We start from the raw sequence: 24479 nt of genomic DNA on the forward strand, positions 1-24479 counted from the left end.
TTTGATTTTTTTTCATCTTTATATTCTCAGTATATAGCACACAGAAGGCATCCTATAATATCCACTGAATAAAAGATGCCATTGATATTACCGAGGTAGAATGCAAACTTTTCCCATTACTACCAGTGAAGTGGACAATTTGCTCTGAATCAGATTTTGCCCTACCAGAACAAAAAGCACTTGCAAGAAAGCTAAGCCAAGTTAGTCTTTGAGATCTTGAATATAGCAGAGCTAATACATATTTTGACCAACAGGAAGCTTCCAAAGGGAAATAATACTTAAAACCAAAGTTACAAATTATAATCTATTTCAACTTTAATTTGTGCATTTGTGGTAACTTATGACTGCAAAACACTTTTTTCTTAGAATGACATAAAGGCACATTTCATTTGAATGCATAGTGTACCATTCTAAAATATACTAATAATTTCCTTACAAAGTGCTTGAGCAGTCACTTACACATACAGTAATAGCAAAATATATTTACACTCTATAGTTTAAAATTTTAAAATCTAAATATATATATATATATATATATATATTTAAAACTACAGAAAATATTAGTGCTTTCTTCAGCTTAATTGTGTGATATACCCTGCCCTCTAATTTTTTTTAGTGATTGACTTCAATTAAAAAAAAATTTCTGTACACTGTGTAGTTACAAAATGCTATGTCAGTTTTTAATGCTAAAAGCCTATTTTAGACATTGCTTTCTATGCATATTTGAGAACCAGAAATGGTGAGCAGACTGTACCTCAGAAGTATTTAGTGTTTTTTTCATGTTGTGTTAACACTGTGTAAATTAAAGCCAGACAATTAAGCTAAGATCCTCTACTGTCCTTTAACAAGGAGGTTAACTGGCATTTTAAAATAACTTTAAAACATATTGCTCCCTGTTTCTATAAGATTTTTTCCCCAAAGAATCCTGGGTTATAATTAATTTGGAAGGAAGTATGAATTATCTCTGAACAATTTTAATTGTCCTCAGAGTACACAAAAACATGCCAACACACCCTAGCAAGGCTGAAATATTTATAAACTTTCTATAAATCAATGTGCTTTTATGTTTCTCATAGAATTTAAATTTGAACAATTTTTAAGACATGAGATCATTGTGATTAAATGGTTAATTCAGTATGGTTAGTTAACAACTTGCTATTCCTGAGATAGGATGACCCTAACATGCTCAGCACAGAATCAAGGATGTTATTATTGAATTAAGGAAAAACAGTTAAGTAATAGACTAGGAGGAAAAGAATGCAAAAACTAACAACAACAACAAAAAACCCAAAAAACTCCAGGCAAGTGGAAGAGTCACGGCTTGCCAAAAGACTTTCCTATAAGAGCATTAAAAAAGCCACAAATGGATCCTCTGAAAAGTTGTAAAAAGTATTTGATCAAATTACTTTTGAGACTTTTGAGGTACAGCTTTAGTGTTATAATAGTTTTTATAAAATATAGACTGTTTTATCAAAAATATTTATACATTCTGTTACAATATATTGCTTCTGCCCTCAGTAACTGCCAATATAAAATCTGGATCCAGTGGCCTAAAATGTACAAATGCACTTAACGTAAATGCTGGAGTTTGAGGTGTCTGCTTGGCCACTGTACAAAAGTGATGAAGTGGTGAAATTAAATAATAAACCTACAACACAGAATACATTACAACTTGCACATATACATGTTCACAGCATGTATACAATGATAATCCCTATGTTTTAACAGATATAGTTCCCTTCTACAGTAGACACAAGAACAAGATAAACTGGGTTGATTAATGTACAATGAATATCAAAAAAGGAGTAATTAGTTCACTGATTTTGGAAGAAGGTCTGATTGAATGTATCAAGTGTCTAGACTTTGGGAATGCATACAGGTAATACAGCATCTTGGTTCAGGCTAATCAGAAGTCCTCATTCTTAAAATTTTAAGTAAATGCTGATGTTTAGTTGTTCTTGTTTGTTTCAGCATGGTTTAATAAACAAAAAGTTGTTTGGCAAGTAGCTCTGTTGGAAAGCTATGAGGCTTGTTACATGGTTGGTAAAGATAAGGCGATAAAAATTTTCTCCTAATATAGAAAATTTATAAAACAAGACATCAATTCGTTTTGTTTTTTTTTTTAAAGCCAAAAAATGTGCACAAACTACATTTTTTTGATATTACAGTAATTTCAGTAAAAAAAAATAAGAGCATTTGCCTTATTCAAACAGAACTACTAAGTGTAAATAGTAATAGCATCCCAAGTCCTTTTGTTCTTTTTGTAAAATATAGCTAAAAATTAAGTGAAATGATTAATCTTCCTTCCACTTAAGGCATAGCTAGGGACTGTGGAAGAGTGTTTTTTTTTTTTTTTCCTTTTTTTTTCAAAAATAGACTATTGATCCAAAAGTATTCATTTGTGATAGGTTTTCATGGCCGATGTTCATTCCACTTAAACTCCATGAAACTGTTTCCAGTGCTCAGATTTACGTTGAAAATACATTAAGAAGCCACTTTCAAGAAGGTTTTAGAATAGTACTTTTAAAGAAATCTTCATGTGTTTAAACAAAAAACTCAGAAGCTACTGGTGGCACAGAGAGCAAATGAAGGGTTGCTATTGTTAAGAGGTCTTCTTGTGAGTCAGTTTGCTTGGTTTCACAGTGTCTAGGAACTTAACACCAATCAGCTATGTAGTCAAAATCTCTGAACATTTCTTGCTCCTCTTCTGAAAGTATCCTTGGTTCTCGAGGTGGAGTCAGAATAGGTGCTTCTGAGGTAAATTCATCATCAAAATTGCTAACATCTTCTCGTCCTCTAATGGTAGGTACAAATGGCGGCTTGACTTTTTTGTCCATGAGAGCACTCCAATCAATTAGCTGGATTACAAAATATAAAATGACCAGTTTAGTTTCCCACACCTAATTGCTAGTTTCACAAAAAATTTTAAACTTTCACACTTACCCGGAAAAATGGGTGCTTTTTTACATCCTCTGCATCTTTCTCACCAGCTCCAAGGCGCCGCTCAGGATTTCGTCTTAATAGCTAACACAACATAAAATATAAAAGTTAAAATAAAACCAGTGACTTCATTGATAAAGGTTCTCATAACCTGCAAAGATTTAGATGTTCTTTTGGTATGTGTTTGTCTAAACCATGCAACATCTATGAAGTGAAAACTTCTAAAAGCCTGAGAAATGTCCTTCAATGTAAGAAATTTAAGTAGTTTATAAATCATTCATTCTTACCCTTCTCATTATTGATATGGCTTCTGTAGATAAGAACCTTGGATACCTTACTTCATCATTTACAATACTGTCAAAAACCTCCTCTTCATCATCACCAGGAAAGGGAGACTAGAAGAAATATCTTTGAGTAAGTCAAAATGAATTTCAGTACTGTAAAATCTTATCACCTATCCAAAGTACAACCAAGAACCAGGTAGTGAGGAAAACAAACAAACCAAACTACCAAAAGACCAAAAAAACAAGGACTACAAGAAGCCACAAAAGATACACAATAAAACTATTACCCAGATGATACACCATATACTCTCATTGAAATCTTCTTCAACTTTATTTCCCAGACCTTAACAACAAATTTGGTTATATTATATAACATCATTTTTAATTTAATTCCATTCATTTTATTCATTATTCATTTATCTGGCCTGACAGTATTTTGAGTGCCTCCTAGATACTGAAAAATATTTAGATAATCGACATGTTCCTCAAGAAGCTCAATCTTGTGGGAAGACAGAAGGAAATGGGTAAATATGGTAATAAGTGTAGCCAGAGCAGCACAGAGTTTGTGGGAATACATCTGATATAGATGTGCTTTGAATTTCAGTCAAAAGAAAATTAATCAGCAAAATACAATGAGAGATCCACAGGTATAATGACTACACTAAGAAGCAGCTGCCAACAAAATTAAACTCAAAAGCACACATTTCTAGGCATTTTTAATTTAAGCTCTATATACAACCAGTCTTAGGGCATTTCAGGAAGCAGAGTACTAAAATTGTTGTTCATAATGATACTAATAAAAAAAGTAGTTAAATTACATTCAGTATAACAATTTGATGCACAAAAGGATAAACTCAACCATGTTGAAATGTGGCTATGAAAAAAGACTTATTACCTCACAATCTGAGATGACTTAGGTTTGACTACTTGCTTCCTGTAAAATTATTAATGAATAACCGCCAGTGAGAAAGCAGTACTAATGGAAAAAGAAGGATCTTTGACCTGAGGAATATATGAAAATGAACTTAGAACCCAACTTCCTAAAGCTGAGCTGCCGATCTTATTGCTCATATCTAAGGAAATTTCAAACTTTTCAGTTATCAAAACCTTAGTTTAGGGGCGCCTGGGTGGCTCAGTCATTAAGCGTCTGCCTTCAGCTCAGGTCAAGATCCCAGAGTTCCGGGATCAAGTTCCACATCAGGCTCCCTGCTTGGCGGGAAGCCTGCTTCTCCCTCTCCCACTCCGCCTGCTTGTGTTCTTGCTCTCCCTATCTCTCTCTGTCAAATAAATAAATAAAATCTTAAAAAAAAAAAAAAAAAGAAAAGAAAACCTTAGTTTATTTACGCACTCAAAATAGATAAATCAAATAGACAAATGAAATATATACTATGTGGGATAATATAATTTCTTTCTGGGATTGAGACAGCAGCAAATGAGAGGAAAATTCTATTTCACAAGGATTCTCAATCAGAGTTTCAAGTGGTAATCCAAAGCACTTTTGTCTATTTGATGAGTCAATTTTGAATTTAAAACATGTCACTCTACAACTCCCTGAATAGTGAAGATATACCCACATATTCATTAAGATGTTAAAGTTCCTTGTTTCTGCTAACAGAACTAAAAATAGAATGCTAACAAATGTGTCTAAAGTAGATATAAAAAGAATTCAATGGTCTTTTCAGATGTCAAGAGTCCAGCTCCAGTATCTAAGTTTACTTTAAACTTCTCTGATACTTTCATTATCATTTGGCACTAGGAAAGGAGACCTAGTACCTAGTTAGTTTATTCCTGGAGTCTTTCCAGTCCTCAAAACCCATACAAACACAAATACAAATCTCAAAAACAAATTTGAAAATGCATGATATACCGTGAGTTTTCAATTATTTGTAATAATAGAGAAATTAAACATAAACTTTAGCCAAACCTCATTTTATCACAGTTAAAAGTTACTGCTAAAATTTTACCAATGCTATAAAATTATAAAGTGTATCAATGAGTTTTAAGTTTAGTTCTTTTCCCAACTATCCTCTTACAAAGGTGCAATAAAAAATTGTGAAGGATGAGCTGGATCCCTTGTCTTTTATATCCTACTAATTAGGAGGTTAATCAATTAGAAGCTCTTTTAAAAAGTACAGAACAAGAGCTTCCTCATTTGTTCACCGCCAAGTTTTCCAGTCACTTTAGGATAAGGGGAGGTAGAATCGACTGGCTCTTAATTCTGTAGTATTTTGTAATAAATTCATACTTTTGCCTGTCAGCTCTAATATGGGGAATAAATTTTAAGCAAGCATATAATTTTTGGTAACTTAATTACATCTCATACATAAATGAATGCAACATTTAAAAAAATCAAAGCAACAAAAATCTTACTTAAAAATAAAAAAAAAAGTGGGGGGGAGTTCAAGTATGCCAGAGCTTATGGAAACAACTATTATGAGTACTTCTGGCATTCTTAGAAAGCAAAGACCACTGTGGATTAGGGATAAAATATATCTTTCCATCCTAAAACGCTGTATAACAGCTTTTCGAGATAGAGGTCAAAATTTTCAGATCTGGATCACTGGTCTTAAGAATAGAAATAAGTTTGGGTGGATTCCATACCCTGAGGTAGCAAAACATAATGGTTTAGAGAGGTTGTGAAGCCAGAGAGCCAGAGTTAAAAATCCCAGCTCCACCACATGAGAGCTCTGTGACTTTAAGCATGTTAACTTCTTTGTGTCTCCATTTATATACCTTAAAATGGGCATAAGACTAGGATTGAGCTCATTAAAGGTTGCTGAAAAACTAAATGAGCTAGTATCTATAAAGCCAATAATACAGTGCCTAGCACATGGTAAACATTTTAATTAGCGATTTCTTTTCCTCCTTTTCTAAGTATCCACTCCAGTTTGACATACCAAAGGGGCTGTCTTTTGGAAAGACTAAAATCCTTTGTTTGGAACAAGTGCCATTAAATGACAATACAGAGTAAAACTTTAGAAATTTCTGACATTCAATAATTTGGTCAATCATTTATTCAGCTACTAATTTATTCACACCTAGAATGTACAAGAAGATTGTTGGTGCTGCGAAAACTGCAAAGTAATGAACCAAGCTCTTTTTTTCTTTTTTGCATCCTAAGATCACCAAGCCCCTCGAAGCGGTTTTCAATTACTTGTCTAAATATTTACCCTTTCTCAATTCCACTCTAATTTATCATTTCCAACAATTTATAACAAAACAGATTAACCAATTATTGTTGCTTTATTTATTAGATATAACTCACTGTTTCCTAAGTGTAACAATTCCTGTGTAAAATGAAGCTATCCCCAGAAATAAATTTTTAATTTTTTTCAGCTAGAGAGAGCAAGCGAGTGCATGCACACACAAGTTGGGGAGGGGGGGTGGGGAGGGGGAGAATCTTAAGCCGACTCCACACTGAGCGTGGAGCCGGATGCGGAACTTGATCTAATGACACTGAGATCATGACCTAAGCTGAAACCAAGAGTCAAACACTTAACTGACTGAGCCACCCAGGTGCCCCCCAGAAATTTATTTTAAGTTAATCTGAAGAAAAGAGGAGGGGAAAAATGCTAATCTTTTAATTCTACGATACCCTTTCTGAAGGTAATATTTATTTTGACTAATGTATAGCTGACTTTTTGTTACAGGTATAGAGGTACAAGACAGGTAGAATCATAGGCAATTATTAGTATATTATAAATATGTATAAAACTTAAGTTCCACTTATGCAGGAGACATATTAAGTCATTTATAAATGACATCTTTTGTTCTTTCAATCATCTTTCCTCATTTCTCTTTCATCTATTTTATAGTGCTTACCTCACCAACAAGCATTTCATATATAAGAACTCCAAGTCCCCACCAATCTACAGCCCTTGTATAGGATGTTTCTGTTAATACTTCTGGGGCAAGAAATTCAGGAGTGCCACAAAATGTGCTTGTTCTATCTCCATATCCCATTCCTGAAAAGGTAAAATTTAAGTGTTTGTCAGCAAAGAAAAAATCTAGATGATAGATAAAACATTAGACGATATCCTTAGGAAGCAAAATTAAAATTCCACATTTGTATATGGTGACCAAACTCAAGATATACCAGACTTCTAAAGAAAATGTTAAGGACTGGTATAGAGAAAACTGTGCAATAGTAACTCTACTATTTAATTAATGCGTAAAAATAAATAAAATTTTTATACTTCATTTTATTTACTTTTCTCTTTCTTGTCATTACTTTACAAGTGATGCTAAGAAGTTACAACAAAAAACTGATTCTGAGCTTCAATTTCTATCATCTTTCAAAAATTTTATTTGGTTCATTACAAAAATAACATTAAGTATAGTATAGAAAATACCAAAAAGCAAACCCTTGGATAATCCAGAGTTAGCCACCAAAACAATCTTGAAAAAGAAAAACAAAACTGGAGATATCACAATTCTAGATTTTAAGTAATACTACAAAGCTATAGTAATCAAAACATTATGGTACTGGCACAAAAACAGACACATAGATCTATGGAACAGGACAGAAAGTCCCAGAAATAAACCCACAATTATATGGTCAATTAATCTTCAACAAAAGAGGCAAGAATATGCAATGGGAAAAAGAAAGTCTCTTCAACAAATAGCGCTGGGAAAACTAGACAGCTACATGCAAAAGAATGAAACTGGACTACTTTCTTATACCATACAAAAAATAAACTCAAAATGGATTAAAGACCTAAATATGACACCTGAAACCATAAAAATCCCAGAAAAGAGCACAGGCAGTAACTTCTCTGACACTGGCCATAGCAACATCTTTCTAAATAGGTCTCCTGAGACAAGGGAAATAAAAGCAAAAGTAAACTATTGAGACTACATTAAAATAAAAACTTCTACACAGTGAAGAAACAATCAACCAAACAAAAAGACAACCTACTGAATGGGAGAAGATAATCTGCAAATGACATATCTGATAAAGGGTTAGCATGCAAAATATATAAAGAACTGATACAACTCAACACCCCAAAAACCAAATAATCCACTTAAAAAATGGGCAGAAGACATGAATAGACAGCTCTCCAAAGAAGACATACAGGTGACCAACAGACACATGAAAAGATGTTCAACATCACTCATCATCAGGAAAATGCAAATCGAAACCACAATGAGATATCACCTCACACCCGTCTGAATGGTGAAAACCAAAAACACAAGAAACGAGTGTTGGTGAGGATGTGGAGAAAAAGGAGCCCCTGTGTACTGCTGGTGGGAATGCAAACTGGTGCAGCCTCTGTGGAAAACAGTATGGAGGTTCCTCCATAATGGAGGTTCCTCAAAAATTTACCAGCTACTGGGTATTTACCCAAAGAATACAAAAACACTTAGCACTTAACACTTACACCATTTGAAAGGATATATGCACCCCTATGTTTATTTACAATAGCCAAAATATGGAAGTAGCCCAAGTGCCCACTGATAGATGAGTGGATAAAGAAGATGTGGTATATATATATATAATGCAATATTATTTAGCCATAAAAAGGAATGAAATCTTGCCAAAGAAAATATGGTGTGTATATATATATATAGATACACATATATATGTGTACACACACACACACACAGGAATATTATTCAGCTATAGAAAGGAATGAAATCTTGCCATTTGGAACAACACGGATGGAGCTAGAGAGTATAATGCTAAGTGAAATAAGTCAAAGAAAGACAAATACCATATGATTTCACTCATGTGGAATTTAAGAAACAAAGGAAAAAAACAGACAGACAAATCAAGAAACAGACTCTTAACTATAGAGAACAAACTGATGGTTACCAGAGGGGAGGTGGGTTGGGGGGATGGGTGAAATAGGAGATTAAAGAGTCCACTTATCATGATGAACACTGAGTAATGTACAGAATGGTTGATTCTACTACATTGTACATCTGAAACGAATGTAACATCATATATTAACTATACTGGAATCGAAATAAACAAACAGTAAAATAAAAAAAAGTTAACTAAATGTGTCATAGAGATACGGTATTAATCTTTTAGTTAACTAGTTCTCAAATTTATGTTCCTCATAATTTAATTTTTCATAATTCAGTAATATATTTCAAATATACATTGTACATATTGAAGATAATGTCTCAATATATTCTAAAGTGTTAAAAAGCTCCTTACAAAGCGTATTAAGAAAGAATTTGAAAGAAAAGTTCTCAATTCTAAATTTTAAACGGTATAATGGCCAAAAATCTCAAACGAATTTGTGAGTCTATGGACCAAGACATGAAGAGCATAATTAAATACATTAGCACATAAAGGTGGAGAAATTTTGTTTTTGCAAAATTTCGTAAACATTGTCACACCAGTTTCTTTTTCTTCAATAAAATATTATTTTAAAGAAAGCTGATACAGTATCTATATAAGTTCTACAAAAGCCTTTTATTTTTATTTATTTATTTAAAGATTTTATTTATTTATTCGACAGAGAGAGAGAGAGAGAGAGAGAGACAGCGAGAGAGGGAACACAAGCAGGGGGAGTGGGAGAGGGAAAAGCAGGCTTCCCGCCAAGCAGGGAGCCTGATGCGGGGCTTGATCCCAGGACCCTGGGACCATGACCTGAGCCGACGGCAGATGCTTAATGACTGAGCCACCCATGCGCCCCTACAAAAGCCTTTTAAACGACTTGGCCAAGATTAAGAAAACCTTAGTTAAGAAAGATCTTGATCTTTTATGCTTTGATCACAACTAGAGTATATTACAGATGCCATACTTTTAGGATAAAACTACTCTAATTTTTTGCTTTCTTTTGTTTATAGTAGTAGTAGTATAAAATCTGTGACATTTTAATGTAATATATATGTCAATTACAGTAATTTAGTTATCATATCTAATTCATTCTGATAAATTTTCTTGCCCTGATATTTTTGAAGAAAGGTGAAAGTACCCCCAATTAGCTAGGACTTCAATTGGTAAAACTCCAAGGAAGGAGTTAACATCAGGCTCTGGAGTCATAAAAATCTGGGTTTAAACTCCTGCTTTGCCACGTGTTAGCTGTGAGAAGCTTAGAAAAGTTGTCTAACCTCAAAGGCTAGTTTCCTCATCTATGGATTAATACTACTACCTACCTTCATAAGACTGTTACCTTCACAAGACTGTTACAAATTAAAGGAGATAATGCCTATGAAGCATTTGGTAAAGTGCTTGGCATATTGTAAATGTTCAAAAATTGTTAGCTATTATTATTATAATGTATTACATATTTTTATGATAATGAAGAAAAACATGTTTCATAAGTCTGGTTATTCAATATATATTTTCTGTGTACCTGTTAAGTTCTAGGCATCCACGCCAAATGGTACAAACATAAAAATGAAAGATATAGTTCTTGTCTTTAAGGAGCTTACAGAAAACTGGAAGAAAGCAGATATATATTGATACTTTTTTTTTTTTTTTTGAGAGAGAGAGAGGGTAAGAGTGCGGGGGAGGGGCAGAGGGAGAGGGAGAAAGAATCTTAAGCAGGCTCCATGCTTAATGCAGAGCCCAATGTGAGGCTCAATCTCACAACCCTGAGATCACGACCTGAGCCTAAGTCAAGAGTTGGGGATGCTTAATCAAATGAGCCACCCCATATATTGATAATTTTATAATGACATAGTAAAAGCAAGATATTATGGAAACACTGAAGAAGGGCTCCTACAGTTGACTTGGGAGGTGGGATAAGAGGAGAGGAACCTCAGGTAACTTTTCTGGGGAGGCAACACCTGAGTTGAGTTTGAAGGATGAGCAAACATTAATTAGCAAATAGAGTTGGGATGGATGATACTGGTGGAGGGACACAGACTGTCAACAGTTCGTTGTTGCTGAAGCAGAAGGCACTAGGCAGAGAGCAGCAAGATAGCTGGCTGGAGAGGCAAGACAGGCAGACCAGGAAGGGCACTGTGTACCATGTCTTAGCCATTGAAGGGTTTTCAGCAGGGGTGTGCCATGGTCAGATTTGTATTTACATGGACCCTTTTAGCATTTTGGCAACTACATGGCAGGTGGATTTGAAGGAGAAAAAAATCTAGAGAGAGGAAAGGTGAAGAGGCTATTAGTTTTGTCAAAACAAGATGATAGCTGGCAGTAGTGGAGGGGAAACGAACAATTTAAGAAATATTAAGAAGGTAGATGTCAGCACAATTTGGTCATTAACTTGATGTGGAAAAGTGAAGACAACAGAGTCCAGGATAGTAACACATTTTCAAGTTGGGACATTGAGAAGACTGTGGCACCATCAACTACAAACTAGCTATTTGAAGAAAAGAAACTATTTTTGTTTGTATAGCATTGGAGGTATCTATTGACTATTCAAAGCTGTCAAGTAGATAGTTGAATATTTATGTTAGGAAAGGAATAATAGATCTGGGAATCATTAGCATATTGCTTGTAGTTAAAAACTAGCAGTGAAGAGCAATGGGCTAAGGACAAAAGCGTTTAAATCAACCGTGTTCAATACAGGGAAGTCCAATAAGAGAAAAAAATATTATCGGATTCAGATTAAGAGGTTGGTGGGTAATTGATGGAGATATATTTACAAAGTTCACTCATTCACTCGTCCAACTACTTATATTAATCAGACATTCACAGAATACTTACGATGTGCCAAGCACTATATTATACATGTGCTATGGAAACAAAGCTGAATAAGAAACAAGAAGCTACTCAGTGTAGAAGGGGGACATAGACAATGTTCATTACAATGCAATGTATTAGATGTCAAGATGAGAATACCTATTTACTGTATGTTAGACACTAGGCCACATATCTCCAATTCTCAAAATACTCTTAAACAAGAGGAATTACAGACTTATTGAGGTTCGAAGTAACTCATTCAAAAACATAGCAAATAAGTGACAAAGCCAGGATTCAAACCTAGGGCTGTCTGGTGCCTACGCCTTCAGTCTTTACACTTTTGCCACCTCGGATTCACATTCCCTTTTATTTATTTATTTTTGAACATATAGAAAGGATTCTGAGATATACGCATATTTTATTCCTATTTAAAAATGTTGTAAGTTTTAAGAAGCTGAAGAGAAGTTATTAGGCCTACGTAATGTACTCTGTACACTCCCAGCAAAGTAAAAAAATTGGTGCTTAACCAATGTTTTCTCAGAGTAGTGACAGAATTATTAATCATACAAAGAAGATCTTAGGTTTTATATTATGATTTCTGAAAACCTAACCTTATTCATATCCACAGAATTTTTAATAATGTGATAATCAGGTTACGTAAACAGTCTATAACATCTTAATAAAGATTAAAGTCAGAAATGCATTTTGCTCTCTATAGACAAACTTGAAACTACCAAGTACAAAGGAATAGTAATCCATTAGAAAAGGAACTTTAAAATATCCAATTACCTTCTTTGCAAAGACCAAAATCAGCAATTTTCACAAAGCCCTCTGTATCTAGCAATAAGTTATCCAATTTCAAATCTCTGTTCAGGATAAAAAAAATGCAAAATGAAAAAAAATCAATAAAATCAGTAGATAATGTAGGATAAAAATCATTTCATTTCAATAGCAGCTGTACTTTTTCTTTACTAAAAATGAGTTTTTCAAGTTATGATTTGAGATTTAAATATTCTATTACAAATGTTCACTCTTCTTTCTTTTGGCAGCTTTATTACTCTACATAATATAGTTTCTAAATAATTTTTGCCCTATTATATAGAAAAGAATATATTTTAAAAAAGGAATGTTTTATCTACTCAAATATATATTTTAAAGCATGGAAGGAATTCAAGTATTTTTAACTCTGGTTCTATTAATTTGTTATTTGTGATAAATCTGACTTGGACTAAGTTTAAAGTTTGCCTACACACCACTCATAAGAAAAAACTGTCAAGCTCACAGTATAAATAAAGTATTAAGAGTGCAGGTTTAACCTTCTAAGAGAATAATGTAAAATAAGGAGAAAGCTATCTATCCATACTAATTGATTAAAAATTAAGTTAAAAATATTTTATCCTTTGAGTAAAATCAGACCATGAGAAAACCCTTACCTTGGAAATACTGTTAGAAGTTTGAATAAACTGATGTTTTTAGTCTCCTAGTTCTTACTGGCCTTCCTGAATTTGTCTAGTCTAGAGCAATGCTATTCAAAGCGTAGTCCGTTGCTTGGCTGCTGGGCTATTAACTATTTGTTACTGGTCTGCAACTTGATAAGGAGCTTATACTAGTACATACATCAGCTATGTTACCAGGTAGTGTTTAGTTGAGAGCAACACTTAAGGGAGCAGGGGGATGTTTTATACTCTGGCACAAGCTACTGATTTTATCATGGACAAATTTTGAGTAGTACTGGTCTATCAAAGTTTTCTGCAGTGGATCAGCTGAACATAAAATATTCACCAGAATGAATATTGTTGGTGAATTCTGTTATCATAGGCCAACTCATAATTTGACTATTTTAGTTAGGTAACGGGCAGAAGAAGAAGAACAAAGAGTTTCATCATATAATTACTGTGTTAACTATTTCTTTTAAAGAACTGGAGCTTAATATTTTTAGAGGTCACTTATTTGAACGAGAAAATTATAAAAAGCTGGTTAGACACAAAATATCTTTCTTAATTATTTTTAATTCAAATTCACACCAAAAGTAAGCCATTAGAAAGTATCAAAACTTTACTCACCTATAAACAATTTTGTGTTCATGTAAATACTGCAACCCAAGAACTACACATGCAGCATAAAATCTGTTTGAAGAAATAGAAGAAGTTTAATAAATTCCACTGCTCTTGAATCCCAGTTTATACTTTTATGCTTCAAAGCAGAATTCTGTAGTTAACTAATTTCACAAATATTTATTTAGTCCTTACTATGTGCCAGACACAGTAAGACATGTGCTAAATATCAGGGGTAAAATTAAAAAGTAAGAAAAATACAATTTCTACAATGGAAGCCATTAACTTTGGCTGCAGGTGGTGTCACTAAGTCCTTAGAGCAGACATCTGATCTGGAGAAATTACAATTTACCTTAAGGGCAGAAGGACTGTGTGAACGGTATAGAACTCTCATGGGGGAAATACAGGGCATTCATTCCCTTAGAGGGAAAGCAATAGAGGTGTAAAAGGTGTAAATTTGACAACCAATGTTTTTGTGGCTAAAGTTAAGAATGGGGAAGAAGTGGGAGACAAGACTGAAAAGATAGCCCGGGGTCAAGTTGTGAAGGACCCTGAATATCATATTATGGATACTGAAATTTCTTTTTTTAGCAATAGAGAATCAGACCATTTAAATCAGAGCAGAATGATCACATTTATGTGAGAAAGATTTTTCAGGAGAGTAGTGTGAAGGCTGGAGTAGAAGTAGGTAGATATCTAGAGGGAAACCAAACAGGTAAGGTTGTTATGGTATAGTACAGATGGAAGACCATGAGAACCTCCCATGTAGGGGCAACACAGGGTAGAAGATGGATTCAGGAGAAACTTTAAAAGATAATTACTCTTGTTAGTTTGGTGAATGTTCAAATTTTTAGAATACACTTACATGCACAGGTAGATAATTTAGCTATGTTTTATGTTTACTTATTTTTACAAAAAATGGGACCATAATTTGGGAGAATTTAAAAATGCAAATATTTAGAAATATTTGGTTACACATTAGATCTTATACAATTATTTGCTGAAAGTTTAAAGAATTTAGCTGAAGTCCATTAAACAGATGCGATTCTAAAATTGCTTAAGGTAGTTATTTTTATACATTAAGTTTTTAGGAAACTTATTTTAGTGACAAAACATATTATAACAATTATAAAAATACCTTGATTTCTTTTTTATTTCATTTTTTGTAAACAAAATGCCCTAATGATACTCAACAAATAATGGGTATATTGTTTAAAATATATATTTCACTGAAGCTTACTATACTATGTATCAGGTACTATGTGGGATATTTTTGCTTTTAACATTAAATATTAATTTAATATTAAACTTCAAATCAAGCCTTTAAATCTTTTACAGAAACAGAAAATGAAGCTCTCAGAGAGAGTAACTAATTTATCTAATGGTGCAAAGCTAGAGGACAAATTATTTTTGATACCACCGTCTTGGTCAATAACAATTCACTGATCACCTAGTATGTGACAGCTACACTTCTAGGTGTTTCCACTAATACACAGAATAGACACCATCCTCTCTTTTAGTGACGGGAGCAGGCAATAAAAACATAAAAAATAAATAGATGGTTTCAGGTAGAAATAAAGTGCTATGGAGATAATAAAATAGAAAATAGAGTAAGACTGATCTGATTTGGGCATTAGTGATGTAGTGGTATTTTAGATAGGGTACTCAGGAAAGGATTTCAAAGAAATAACATTTGAGGTGAGATCTATCTAATCTAATGGGATCTTATCAAAGGGAGGTACTTCAGATTTGAAGTACTACAATGTAGGATTTTATTCTTGTATTTCATTGGGCTTAACAGTTTCATTTGTATATGCCTTGTATTCTCATCAAAAATAAAAGTTCCTTAAGGCAGAACTGGATTTTAAATTTCTTTTAAAAAGGGCAGAGCATAGCAAAACAAAACCAAACAAATTCCTATGTGCAGTTAGCACAGGCTAGGCATAGTCTAGATGCTCTGCTTTTAACCCTTAAATATTCAGGGAAAGCCTTCTACTTTCTGGCTTTTTTCTCCTTTTTGAAAGCATCACTAACCACCAGAACTAATCCCTCTATTTCTTCATCTGAAACTCGAAGGTATGAGAGGACTCCTATTTACTCTATATACTTCTAATTGTCATGATCAGAACCAAATAAAGGAGTGAAAGTGAAAATGCTACACAAATGTCAGTTGTCAGAATACAGACAGTAAAGGTTTACTACTGGTTTATGATTTTTATGATTTGGGATGTTTTGTAAGTAGGTTGATCAGACCTGATAATAATTTGGATGTTGCATGTGAGGGAAAAAGAGGATCAAGAATGACTCCCTCAAAAAAAAAAAAAGAAAAAAAAGCGATTCCCTCAAATCAAGAAACAGACTCTTAACTATAGAGAACACACTGATGGTTACCAGAGGGCAGGTGGTTGGAGGGATGCGTTAAATAGGTGATGGGGATTAAGGAGGGCACCTTTGATGAGCACCAGGTGATGAGGTGATGCATCACTATATTGTACACCTGAAGCTAATAAAACACTGTATGTTAACAAATTGCAATTAAAATAAAGCCTTAAAAAAATGATTCCCTATATTTTGCCTTGAACTACTTGTGTTGTCATTTATTAAGAAGGGGAAGATTAGAAGAGTAGCAGGCCTGGGAGTGGTGGGTAAGGTTGGGGGGAAATGGGAAAAATCAGGAATTCAGTTTGCAAAGAGAAATACTTATTAGTCATACAAAGGGAAGTCAAGTTGGTGCTCAAAGTTATTAGAGTTGAAAGTTTAGGCAAGAAGTCAGGGCTGGAGATATAAAGTTGGTAAACATCAGCATACAGAGTGTGGCTACTCAAAGCACTTTCCTAGGTTCAAATCCTAGCTTCACTACTTGAAAAACTATAAAACTGGGATAACAGTAGGGGGAAAATATATATACATGTATTTTTAATCTCAAGTATTTCCTATTACCTTTCTTTACTCATTTGAAAAAGCAAAAACTACAAAGAGAGTGAAAAGTTTGCTTTTTACACCTTTCATTGGAGGCAATATGCATACAAGTTTCTTTTATGTCCTTTCAGAGATATTGTAAGCACATGCAAACAAATATTTAATTTATATTCTTTTAACTTATTACCCTTTAAAATGCAAATATAAATATTTTATACAAATACACAATAGAGACTCCTTTATACTTTTTTTTCATTTAACAATATACTTTGAGCATAGTTAGTATTTAAAGCCATGGTTCTAAAAAAATAAAGCCATGATTCTAGATGGCATTCCCTAGGAAGAAAATAGAAAAAAAAGCAATTTTACTAAAATGAACCTAAACTGTGTATCTAAATTATCAAGTATGATTTAGGGTAATCTATAAATTTTTCAACATGTACAAGAGAGTAAAATACATTTATATATGGCAAAAAGGTAAGTAAGGTGAGTTTTCATATTCTTTGCAGAAATTTTCCATTCATGGAAAGAAAAAAAAAGTTCAGAGAGCTTTCTTCCTTCCTAACAAGAAATCTGTCATGAAGAAAACTCAGAGAAATGTCTAAAGCATACTCACACAGCTCTTGGTTCAGAAAAGACATCAGTGTGAATGTGCATCATTAGGTCCCCACCGGCAGCATACTCCATTACAAAGCAAACATGCTCTTTGGTTTGGAAACATGCAAAAAGGTTCACCAAAAACGGATGTCTTACACTATTCACAGTTTCAAAAATTCTTTTTTCACACATCAGGCTGTAAGAGAAAACATTTAAAAATAAAAAAAGTTCCAGTTGGAAGTAACATTCTTTAAAAAATTACTGAACTCTAAAATAAGCAAAGCTCTTACCTATTATAACTTTAAAACCATAAAATATGTCTTAGTTTTACTTTAAAAAATTTGGTCTACTTGATATATATAACTGTAGTTGAAATATATTAATGAAAACTAAAATATATGATTAGCATGACATAAAGATCAGAGTTCACATTTATAGTATCAGAGTAGCACCTACAGGGCTAGTGGTCATAGTTAATTAAAGAAATCTTACTTAGGGGTAAACTGTGAACATTTATCAGGAATTGGTGAGAATTTAACAACCTAAAGAATAATTAAAAAAAAAATTTTAAGATTTATTTATTTTATAGAGAGGGAGAGAAAGAGAGCGTGCGTGCGTGGTCGGGGAGGAGCAGAGGGAGAGGGAGAGAAACAGACTCCCCTCTGAGCAGGGAGCCCATGGGGTTCAATCCCAGGACCCTGAGATCATGACCTGAGCCGAAATCAAGAGTGGGATGCTCAACTGGGCCACCCAGGCGCCCCAAGAATAATTTAAAAAATATAAAATTTGTGATGAAGGTAATTTCAAGGACAGTATTTATAATTCATAAGCTATAGTATTCAAATATTTTTTCATATAAAATATGAAGTTGAAAGGTAAAGATATGCTGCATAAAATTTTAATTTCAAAGGCTGACTGGAAAAGAGACTACATGGAGAATTCTATTAACATGCTTTAAGAAAGCTCCTTGAGAATGATCTAATTTGTAAAAATCTATAGCGATCACAGGTTTTGCCTTTGTAGCAGCTCTTGACTCTTACAAGCTGCTACAAAGAACAGTGGTCAACCTTACCGACCCTGGAACATTAATTTTGCCTAAATAGCAAAAAATACCATTCATTCTTTCCTTGAAAATATTTAGTAATCAACTTGACTTTAAAACTCAAAGTAGAAGAAAACCAGGTCAAATATTATTTATTTTTTTTAAAGATTTTATTTATTTATTTGAGAGAGAGAGAGAGAGAGTAGGCAAGCGAGCGAGTGAGCAGGGGGAGCAGAGAGGGACGGAGAACGAGAGAATCCCAAACAGACTTTGAGCTGAGTGTGGAGACCAACTCGGGGCTGGATCTCATGACCCTCAGACCACGACCTGAGCAGAAACCAAGAGTTGGATGTTTAACCAACTGAGCTACCCAGGCGCCCATCAAATATTATTCAACTACAAGTTGGAATTAACATATTTTAAGCACCTGATCAAAATAAAGATACTAATATACATTTTATTAACAATTAGATTATGTCTCTAATATAAAATAGGCACTTTATTGACATTAATGTTTGTTTAAAAGCATTAACAATGCCTTTATTTTTAAAATTAAAAGACTGCTTAGATTTTTGTTATTGTTGTTAATTTCAAAATGCCAAAAAATGCTAATGTTAGAGGGAGGCAGATCCATTCTTCTTTCTTCTCTTTTGAGGAGTTATTTTTTAAAAAGGTAATTTTAAAGATACAGTATTTATTTGGGTATCCAGACTACATTGCTATGACTCAAAAAAAAATTTTAGAATTTTGAAAACATTTAAGAGCAAGACGAAACCAGAGAGGGAGAGAAACAAACCATAAGAGACTCTCAATCATAGGAAACAAACTGAGGGTTGCTGGAGGCGAGGGAAGTCGGGGGATGGGGTAAATGAGGTGACAGACATTAAGGAGGGCACTTATATAATACTGGGTTTTATTTAAGACTGATGAATCACTGACCTCTACCTCTGAAACCAAGAATACATTATATGTTAATTAACTGCATTTAAATAAATAAAAAAAACATACCTGTTGTGTAGAAGGAGCATGTACTTTTTAATGCTATGTTAATATAGTTGTCTTCTGGATTATGAACTAAAACATCTGTTCAGTTTTAAATACTGACAGTAAATGCAGCTATTATGGAATAGTGTTTAAACTCCACTTAATAAGGTCATATTCTAGACAAACTCTTACCCTCTCTCTGATTTCAGACAATCTGCTTATGATTTTATACATACTCAGAAATAGAAAGTCCCAGTGTAATTGTTTTAAAACTAGGGTTATGTCAACATATATTTGGCAAGGTTTCTAAGTGTTATTACAAAGTAAGTGATTATTCGAAATAAATTCAAAAGTAGACTTTAAAAAAGTTAATAGCTTTGATTTTCATCACCACTTAAGTATATGGGAAAATAATGTCCAATTGGGTAAGATTGATAAGATGGCTTCTAAAACAATGGATTCATGAAGTAAATCTAAATTTTAAGTACTGTAGATAAAATATTTAGACAAAAACAAAATGACAAGATGTTTGGGCTCAAGTAGATAACAAACACTGTCTCTTCATTGTCTATATAGTTTATATTTATGGTGAATTACTAATTTACTACGGGTGAATCACTAATTCTCATGGATGGGTATTAGGTTAGACCTGTGTTGAACATGTAAATGATGTAAAAGATTGAGAATCACTGATCAGAATGCCTCTTAAAACGGCTTTAATGCCATTCCCAGGAAGGCTTTGATGAGGACTAGTAATACTGACGAGGAATGGACAGATGTCTCAGACTCTTCGGTAAAGGTGGTAGGCTCTTTATAGACCAAAATGTCATAATAATTTCAAGCATTTCACAGCACACCAAAAAGCTACCCTGTAAGAGTCTAACTTTTCCCAACCTTACCTAAATTGTATATTCCCCTTAAAAGTTCATGGAACAATCCAACCTTATTCAAAACTTCGTATTTTATTCATTCTGTCCAGAACATTTCCCTCTAATTGTCATTTAACTTCTCTCCATATTCCCAAGCATCTTCCATGTGCCAAAGAATAGCACAAATCCAATCTCTTATAAGGCCTTACCTAAATCCATCCGCATACCCTGATGTTCCCCTTTCTTTGAGCTGCTACTGTCTGTACTATTTATTCTAAACTCAAACGTATCTAGCCTCTTTGATTTACATAACTAATGTACTTATATCTTACTTCCCTAAGTGACTAATTCCATCCTAACATTTTTTGCTCACTTCCTTCAGAGTTCAGTACATCATAAGACAGTCTAGAAACTTAAAAACTTGTATAAATACCTATTTTGGTCAGTGGAAAACAACACTGTAATAAGACTAAGGTCTTAGGATTGAATCATATTTGTATATATTTTATATGTATGTATAGGTTTTTAAATATAAATAAATGTATATTTATTTATACATAAAATAAAACATTTATTTATTTAATTTAAAGATTTTATTTATTTATTTGAGAGAGAGAGAGAACATGACTGGGAGGAGAGGCGGGGGAGAGGGAAAAGTAGACTCCCTGCTGAGTGCGGAGCCAGACTCAGGACTCAATTACAGGACCCTGAGAACATGACCTAAGCCAAATTCAGACACTTAACTGATTGAGCCATCCAGGCGCCCCAGTGTATACTTATATTATCTGATTAGCTGTGCTTTTGTTCTATGACTGCAAAAGTATACTTCCAACCAATATCAGTCCAGTAATAGTCTGTTGTCTTTAAATATAAACTGGTAAGAAAAGGAAGCTGAATGAGGAGGCACTACAGGGACATAAATTTAACATTCTTACTCAGGACTAGGCATAGATGGGACAGAGAATTTTCTACTAATGGTAGGTGGAGAATGCAATCTTTGTAAATGAATCACATTACTTTGGAGTTCATAATTTTCATTTTAAAAAGAGGCTGATTTGGAATTTTCTATGATCTATTAAAAAAAAAAAAGGCAGTTTTCTAAGTAAAATAATAAAATCCAGACTACGGAAAGAAAACTTAGAAAGGAACACTCTCACTAAATATTTTGGAAACACCTATTTAAAAAAAACAACAACCCAGTAATATGCAGTAACATCGAATTCTATGGATCTATTAAAAAGATGAACTAGGAAGTGAATATAAAGCAATCTGCTTACTTATTAGTTTGAATTGTTTACTATTCAGAATTGCAAGTTATAAATATGTATTACTTTTCAAAATATGTTCATCTATTTAATTTTCTATTCTTTTCTTGCTTTCCTCTAATTGCTCCTTTTTGCTGCCATCCTCAAATTCCTTCTAACACTGAGTTTTATTTCTCACTCCAGATTTTCTATTTCTCTGTTTTTGTACCAGTTCTACTGAAGATTATTTTACTTCCATGTTATTGAATATGTGGATTTATAACTGAAGTTAGTAAGGATCACTCATCAACTTTTCACCAAGACTGGATTAATTTTCAGTAGGGGTAATAGCCTTAGGTTCCGGCTAAAGCTCCATCCTCTAATCTGGACATTCTTCATTAATAGTAGTATTGTTATTCTGTCTAGATTTAATTAGAAAGTGTTCTTCTATAAAGACTTGGGTCAAAGTAGTAACAAGGTAGCAGGAAGCTATATAAACCACCAAGATTAACAGAAGTAGTACCAGTTTACTATTATTTTTGGAAAACAATGAATTTACCATTCACAGATCTGGAGTAAAGCAAATATTCTTCCATAAAAGAAAAATATTTGATCCTAGTTATTACTGCAGTTATAAACAGACTGACAGTGTGATTAAAAGTTTGCTTTAACCAACTACTTCAGTAAAATAAAAATACAGTTCTAAACATATCCTATGGTGCACAGAATATTGTATTAATATTCAGCAAAATCCTCTCTGAGTAGTTTTACATATCAAGAAAGAATTTATTTTGATGTAATTGAGGGATATGGAAAACAGATAAAAAATAAATAGGCAAATCCAAAAGGAGATTTTTTTTGTTTTGTTTTTTTAACATAAAGGAAAACTTCATTTTCAGAATCTATCCTAATTCTAAGAACTTCCCAGGGTGGCTGGGTGGCACAGTTGGTTGAGTGACTGACTCTTGATTTCAGCCGAAGTCATGATCTCAGGGTTGTGAAACTGAAGCCCAAGATGGGCTCCTTGTGGGGCTCAGGGCTCAGGGCTCAGCGTGGAGTCTGCTTGAGTTTCTCTCCCTCTGCCCCTCCCCAGCCTGAGTGCACACACTCTCAATCTCTCAAATAAATAAATAAATCATAAAAAGAAAAAGAAAGAAGGACCTTCCCATATCATGGGGAAAAATCATTAAAAGTAGCAATTTGGGGGGTGTGTGTGTGTGTGTATAGCACTTAATACAATTCATTAAGGAAAGCATTATCAAAAAATGTTTTAAAAATATGCACGTTAACTGAGGTTCAAAGATGTTCAGTCAATTGCCCTGGGGTCAAATCATTAATTAAGAAGGAACAACCAGGAATAGAGAAGCCAGTCTTCTCACTCATAATCCTGGCTCTTTTCATATACAGGGCTGCTGTCTTCTATTAATATCAACTGATGCTTCCAAGTGGTTTAAAACAAATACTGCTTATAAATATCAAATGAAAGTCTCTTTCTGTAATAAATATGCCACTTGTTATACAATAATTTTGTATTTAATCACCCTATTAAGACAATCTTTTTAAAGCATATTCTCTAACCTATTATAATACTGTCCCCCAAGTTCGTGCATTTTAAAAATTGTATATAAAGATGTATCCATATCAATTTACATTTATTAAACCCAGACAGGAAAGATGCTCTGGTTAGGGGCGCCTGGGTGGCTCAGTTGGTCAGGCTTCTGCCTTTGGCTCGGGTCATGATCCCAAGGTCCTGGGATCGAGCCCCACATCGGGCTCCCTGCTCCGCAGGGGGCCTGCTTCTCCCTCTCCCTCTGCCTCCCGTTCCCTCTGCTTGTGTTCTCTCTGTCTCTGTGTGTCAAATAAATAAATAAAAATCTTTAATTTAAAAAAGAAAAAAAAAAGATGTTCTGGTTATAAAATACCATTTTAAGAAAAATGAAAGAAAAAATAGATACAGGTGCATTTTAAAAAGCAGAATATATTAACCACTCAGTTAAGTGCAGATTATCTGTAACTGACATTCTATTACTTCTGTAATATGAAATTGTAAATAGTCTCATCCAACTACAGATGAGTAACAGTTCCTGTTCCATATAAACACTTTACCATCTCCAAGTATAAAAAACTTAACAGACTTAATTTAAACATTTCATCATCTTTCCTTGGTACCCACTAACCAGTAAACTGTCATAAGGAGAAGCTGGCTAGAAAGAAAAACAACAATTAATGCCTACTTTATATCAAGTATAGATACTTAATTTAGTTTTTTCACATATTATGGAAATGGAAAGTTTTGCTGTTGCAATATATATATCAATTTTCATGATCTTAAGTTAAAACTTCAGAAAAATAAACAATTTCCTTTAAAAAAAAACTAACCTGTCTACTTCATCTCGGGCCACAATGTCTCCTTTCTTTAAGGCTTTTATAGCAAACATCTCATTTGTGTGTTTATATTCAGCCAAAAGCACCTGAAATGAGATTAAAATAAGTATTTTCTATTTGAGTCATTACTTTTGTAGTCATTCCAAGAAAACTTAAAAGATTACCTTTCCAAAATGTCCTCTACCCAAGACAGCACAACATCTGAAGTCTTGTAGATTAAACTGAAACATCGGTTGAGATCTGAAAACAGTATGTCAATTAAAAATAAGGCAAAAGTATGGATCCAAACATGTAGTAGCAAAGCTGTGTATATATATTCTTTACCTTCTATCCTCAAGTTCTCGAATACCACTGTATCCTAGGCCTTGTTGAGGAATATCAGGCTCATATTCAGATGGAGATTTCGGAAGTATACTATTTCTATCATTCTCAATATCAAAGACAGTCTCTGAATCCTATAAAATATTAAATACTCATTAAATCACAGAAACATTGAGAAAACAACTTATTTGTTAAAGATAAAGTTTAAAAATGTCAAGAGTCAACATAAATATTAGCAAGA

The 24479-nt window shown here is 33.5% G+C and overlaps 1 protein-coding gene across 2 annotated transcripts in view; it reads right to left on the reverse strand.

Moving 5' to 3' along the window:
* Positions 1-290: 290 nt before the first annotated feature.
* PKN2 (protein kinase N2) overlaps positions 291-24479 on the reverse strand; it is a 139540-nt gene continuing 115351 nt past the window's right edge. For both annotated transcript variants that reach the window (XM_078072793.1, XM_036099453.2), the window contains 10 exons: positions 24242-24372; positions 24082-24157; positions 23912-24003; positions 17413-17589; positions 13887-13949; positions 12613-12689; positions 7047-7189; positions 3228-3335; positions 2944-3024; positions 291-2858 (listed from right to left, as the gene is read on the reverse strand). In XM_078072793.1, the coding sequence (XP_077928919.1) occupies positions 2655-2858; positions 2944-3024; positions 3228-3335; positions 7047-7189; positions 12613-12689; positions 13887-13949; positions 17413-17589; positions 23912-24003; positions 24082-24157; positions 24242-24372 (1152 nt within the window). In that variant the 3' untranslated portion in view covers positions 291-2654. The remainder of the gene's footprint in view (positions 2859-2943; positions 3025-3227; positions 3336-7046; positions 7190-12612; positions 12690-13886; positions 13950-17412; positions 17590-23911; positions 24004-24081; positions 24158-24241; positions 24373-24479) is intronic.

Source organism: Halichoerus grypus, chromosome 5 (genome assembly GCF_964656455.1).
Source record: "Halichoerus grypus chromosome 5, mHalGry1.hap1.1, whole genome shotgun sequence".
NCBI lineage: Eukaryota > Metazoa > Chordata > Mammalia > Carnivora > Phocidae > Halichoerus > Halichoerus grypus.